Below are 6,000 nucleotides of genomic sequence, written 5' to 3' on the forward strand. Positions count from 1 at the left end.
AAATCCGCTCATGCCTGACCCTAGGCTGATGACTTGAAAGTTACCGCCTCTGACCCAGAGGGTGCGAAGAGAGAGATAGAGATGTAGGGGGCGAAGTTTGGACAGTTGTCTGTTTAACGGGTAAACCAGAACAAAATGCAAATTGTGGTCAACAGAATGGTTCAACTAAGTGATAGCCGAGTGGCTTCACATGCCGTTTATCTTGGGGTGGATATCTCCGCTGATATAGAGAAAATTGTGGAGAACAATTTGGGCCCGCTGATTCATAGAGCTAAACTGGATTTTGCAAGAACGAATAACCTTAGTCTTACTCTGATTGGGACGATCAATATTGTTAAAATGTTGTTTCTGCCTAAGATTCTGTACTTTTTTAGGGATATTCCCTTGGAGGTTGATGGCTGCTGGTTTAAGACACTAAATCAGATGATTATTAAGTTGTTCTGGGCTTACTCACACCCCAGAAGAGCCTTATAGTTTCTGATACTTCTGAGTGAATGTGGTGGCTGGGCTGGCCCAAATTTTCTGCTATATTATTGGGCCTCAGCCCTTCAACAAATGACAGTCCTGTTGAAAGTGAAAGTTGGAGCAGGACCAAGTGAGGATGGTCCCCCTCCAAAATATGAATTATTGCTAAGAGATGAGGCCAGTGGCTGTCGTATGCATCCATTGGAGTTTGGATACTTCAAAAGGGTTAAGTTTAACATCTTGGTTTGCGCATACAAAGTATGGTCAGAATTCCGGAAGAAACTTGGGTTAGGGCAACTGAACTTCTGTACTCCAATTTATAGCAATACCCTGCTCCCTGATAATTTTAAGGATGGCTATGTCAGGCACTGGAAAGAACTTGTGAAACTTTATGGGCAATGCAGGCGTCTGTTTATTCTGAAGAGATTAAAAGTAAGTTTGGGTTGGAGTACAAGGAAGTTTTTAAGTATCTGCAGATTTTCTGAGAATAAAAGTTAGGAGATAAGTAGATGTTGAAGATTTAATGAGATTGGCTTACTATTCAAATCTCAACCCTTGCTGGGTATACTATATAGGATGCTGAATGTCAGAACGGTGGATGACTTAGCTAAGCATATTAGTAGGTGGGAAGAAATGCTACAAGTGGGTATAGGGGAGTGCAAAGACTCCTTAAATTTTGCACAATCCACTTTAGTTGCAGCTAACCTGCAGGAAAAAGCATTTCAAAACTTGGGGTAATCTTTATATTACTCCATCGAATATAGTGAAACGAGGAGCGGTTGCTGAAACACAAGGTCCCCGATGGCGGACAGTATTAACATGTTTGCAACCTGTCCTAGCATCGACAGCCTCAAAAAGGATGTAGCTAGAATGATAGTGACACTGTTGGGGCTTTGGGTAGCAATTACTCCCCAGCTCATCATACTAGGGGTAGGCAAGGACTTGATGCCAAGCCATACCCAGGCCATTATGTTTGTAGGTATGACGGTACTATGGCTCTGTCTGGCCACAGGATAACTAGACAAAGTCCAGATTACAATTCAGCATTGAATGGCTGAACTCTAATCTATATATCATATGGAATCAGCAGTTTATTTTCAGAAGGGCAGGGTAGCAAATAAAAGGGGGCTGGAAATCTGGGTACCTTTGAGGAACTGGGTAAGTGATTTGGATGGAGATGCTATGGATGGGGAAGGTGCTCGGGTGTAGGCCAGGGCTGGAAGGGAGCGGGACAGCCTAGGCCATTATCCGTATGGGGAAGTTCTCATGATGAAATTGTTCTGAGGATTTCTTTTATCCTTTCCTGTATGTAAGTGTTTTCTTTTCTTTTCCGTCATTCGTAACTTTCTCGATGGATGAATTTGCTTGTTCCTGGCTTTGGCTTGACACAGGGTCAGAGAGAGTGGGGTGCTCTGGGGAATTAGAATGTTGAAATGTGCAATAAAAAAGATCTTTAAAAAATGAAATGTTCGTGCCAGAGGAAAACCAACTATGCCTTTATCTATTCCTTGCAGGCTGCCCTTACCCAAGTATATGATTTCATGTCATGAAACACTTTCTCTATCTGGATCCTACCCCTATTGCAATCTCGGAGAAATCCTGAGGGAAATAGGGCAGCATTATTGAGGGGAGAAAAACAGTTTCTAAGTTAATTCTTTTTATCTCTCTGATTATCAATAATAATGGATAGGTCCTGCATTACCTACTGGCCCCATGTCACCAACACTTACTTATTTGTACGAGATGCATTCCACAAAAATAAAGAATCATGTTATTCTTAAAAAAATATTCAAAGAAATACAAAAGAGGTGGCAATTCTAAAATGTAATATATGTTATGGTATTTACCAAATAACAAAGAATGAGTCAACTACACCATTTTCCTTTCCATGTCCCACTCATTCCTTCCCTTAACTAATTGTTGCAGGATAACAGTGTACATACTTGTGCAATAATAGGTTCCCAGATATGTTTAAAGTGTTATCATAACCAACTCCCAATAAGTCAAACTATATTGTGCCTCAATACATATGGGAATATGATATATGAATGAGTATATTGATAAAATTGTATGACAGAGAGTTAATCAAAACAGGCGCTCTGAAATGGAGAGATCATATCCACATACTTGAACTCAAAACCTCAATGGCTTCAAACGTAATCTCTAGGAGTCTGCAGGCCTCTGCTTTGGGATTCATAAGGCATTTAGTATAGGGTTTAACAAATAGAATAGATGCTTCTAACGAGGTTCTCTTTCAATGACTAGATTGTTTTGTGGCCTAAAGGCATAAATGTGACCCTAAAAATTCCTATACCAACAAACAATTAGACTAGGTCCCTTCATGCTGGCTGACAGTACAAAATAGGAGATACTTAATCAAACATGAAAGATGATGTTTGGAAGAAAGTTGATGACAGGGAAATTATATACTAGCTATAGGTATTATCATACTTTCCCTAGAATTGTTTTCCCTAATGGATGAGTGGTTAGTAGAATGGGCAGGGAGCTGGGTTCTCCATTGTGGATGCCTACCATATATTCAGTATATGCAAATATCTTCTACATGCCAACCACCAATTTGTTTTGTCTCTTGTATTTGAAGACTATTCTCTTTGGTGTCAAGCATTCACTTAAGTTACTTTATAGATCAGATTTTCTGAAACCTTGCTCATGATCCTGTGCACTTCAAAGTGTTCTGCTGTGTTTAGAGAGTGGGATTAGTAGCACTTTTTCAGCGTGAAATAACAGAAAGTGCTCAGAAGGCAGATGATGCTAATATAATACTTTCCATCTGTTTAGACCTGTGGATTGTGGCCTAGACAATGGGGTCTTATTCACAAATGTACATATACACACATATATCTTCTCGCATGTAGGGAATTTGCATATGGGAAAGTATCAGGACATTTAATGGTATTTTTTAAGAAATTAATACCAACATTTAATGTAAAAGTATAGTAATATACTTTAAGCCTACAAGTTAAGACACAACAAGCATAGCTGTCTGTTTAATTGTTTATGATTTGTTTTTATTTGATTTCTTTATTATTTTAATTTATATTTTGCATTACAATGTATGTGATGTGTTGCTTTTCTAATAATTTTCCTACCAACACTGTTAAAAAGTGACTAGCAGTAACTGTACATGTAGGAGTATCCTCTCCCTCGGGGTACATTTAAACACAGAAATAATGAATAGCAATCAAGTGGGAAGTTATAAAATACGTGTAGATTTGCTCCACATGAGCATATCTACACACATATTTTATCATTTGTAAATCAGACCGTATAGGTAAAACAAATGTATTCATTGATTAAGTTGAAAAGAAATCTATTAAACTTGTATTTGAAAGGACCTACGAGAACCTGAAAAATAATCCTAAAAACGCAAAACACAAACAGCGAATCCAACTGAAAACTTGGAAATATGGCCTTTATGGCCTCGGTATCACTATCATGCGGTCCTTGCCTTGAGCTGTTAAGAAAGTGCACGGAATTTGCACCTGAAAGGGTGCATCAATAAACCCTCTTTTTCCTGGAGGAAGCGAAAATGCATTGTCAAAAGTGACATGCTGACCAAAGCTTTCCTAGGTTCCACAACTAAAATAATGAAGCCACTCAGTGCCTCCTTTTATTTGAGCCACAGATGCTGGTGTGGTTGTGTTATGTCATGAATGTGTGCACCCATGCATGCATGTGTGCGCTAGCATGTGTGAGTGCAATTTGCAGAGACATGTCACTAATCATAGGAAGTTGGAATACATGGAGGATGGAGCATCAGCAGTCCATTCAGAACTGTATGTTGTTTGGCCTTCAGGTCTTTGAACAATTGGCATACTATGAACTAGTTTAATATCTATGTCAGTCTCTGTCAATTGACACAGTGTTTTGTGATAATTAATGTCTTCCATTATGTTCTCTGCTTTCAGGGATCAATTTTAGAGGATACTGGATCAATTCTCAACATCACTCCACCAGAAGTCCCTCCCTGCAACAGTTTAGAAACATCCAGCACCGCCCCAACTATGTCATCCATGTCACCAATGACGAACATGCCATATACCGAAGCTCATTGCCCAAATGGACAATACCCTTCATCAGGATACCTTTGCCTCTCACTGTTTTTCTTGTCAACCTTCTCTGCAGTTGTTTCGTCATTTTAGATTTCTAGACTAAATATATGTACACCAAATAGTACTGGGTAAATGCAATACGAATGCGAGCACACAATATAAAACATACAAATATAATTTAAATATATGTGTGTGCATGTGTATATGTGTATATGGGTTGACTTTTCTTTACGTTAGCCACTTGGTTCCCTTTGCTTACTCAGCCAGAATATCTCTGAAAATAGCAAAACACACACATTTACCAACTATTTACCTTATTAGGTTAGTTATAAATTGTGTTCAGAGCAGCTATGATGGACACAGGTGATAAATGTGGCCTAAGTGCATTATTGCACTTCAAACTGAAATAACTTTTACATGAGAACCAGACATTGCCACATTCAGGAAGGTAAAGTTAGACCTGAAGTCTAACGTTAGGCCTGAAGTATAACTTTATACCTGAAGTCTAAGATCCTGATTTACAAAGGGCCTCTGTATGAGTGGTGGAGGTCCTGCAGTTGTGGGGGAGTTGCCACAAGTGAAGCGGGATCTCCGCACTGCGAATTCTCATTGTAGAGATTGTACTCCAAGTGAAGAGACTCCTCCACAACTGCAGGGACTCAGAAATTAGTGTGGAAACCCTTTGTGAATCAGGTTACTTGTTCATACCTGAAGTCTAAGTTCCGACATCAGGTCTATGTTTACCTTTGTGGATTGGCCCTACATTTTTGGCACAGGGAGTTTAAGGGATTTGCCCAGACACTGGCTGACCTAAGTCTCCCTAATTTTCCTGCCGCTAAAACTGTGATAATTTTAACAAGATTTTTCTAATATGCCCGTAATTCCTTAAATACAACATAACACTATTCTGCATAACCATTATAACTTACACATATCTTAAAAAACGTTCAAAGGGGTTAGAAATGAGTGTAGCATGAGATACAAAATAAGTCCAAGGTTAAAAGAAACACATGGATGTTTTACAAGGCACTAGGAAAACAATGAGCTCATGTCAAGTGTTTGAAAGGGGTACTGTTACAGGGGACATTGCATTCTGTCTTATCTTCCATGCAGGATACAACAATGTGGATACTGCAATCACCCCCCCATAGAAGCACTTTTCTAAATGTGCAGTGCCATTACACACTCCATCAGCATGAGGCACATACGTGCTCCACTTAGGTCCTGGCTTGGAGTAAGTCATGCAGAAGAATACATGGTTTTCTTCTGTCTCATCAACGTGCCGAAAAGCCAGACACACATTAGATTCATTCTAATGCTGAAGTAAATTTGGTAATTGGAAAAAACCTCTTCTAAATTGCAAAAAAATATGTTTCTTGAAACTGGGGAGAGATGTAATCTAAAAATGTATCACCCCTGAAAATGTTTTTGTGCAGAAGAAATTACCTAGAGTCCCTACTCA

At 39.1% G+C, this 6,000-nt stretch overlaps 1 protein-coding gene across 1 annotated transcript in view; it reads left to right on the forward strand.

The window, feature by feature from the left end:
• The window catches only part of LOC147700820 (putative DBH-like monooxygenase protein 2), a 125,393-nt gene extending 120,672 nt beyond the window's left edge, over positions 1-4,721 (forward strand). The window contains exon 13 of the mRNA XM_086929741.1: positions 4,395-4,721. Within this exon, the coding sequence (XP_086785867.1) occupies positions 4,395-4,628 (234 nt within the window). The 3' untranslated portion in view covers positions 4,629-4,721. The remainder of the gene's footprint in view (positions 1-4,394) is intronic.
• Positions 4,722-6,000: the final 1,279 nt, after the last annotated feature.

This window comes from Lissotriton vulgaris, chromosome 7 (assembly GCF_964263255.1).
Source record: "Lissotriton vulgaris chromosome 7, aLisVul1.2, whole genome shotgun sequence".
Taxonomy (NCBI): Eukaryota; Metazoa; Chordata; class Amphibia; order Caudata; family Salamandridae; genus Lissotriton; species Lissotriton vulgaris.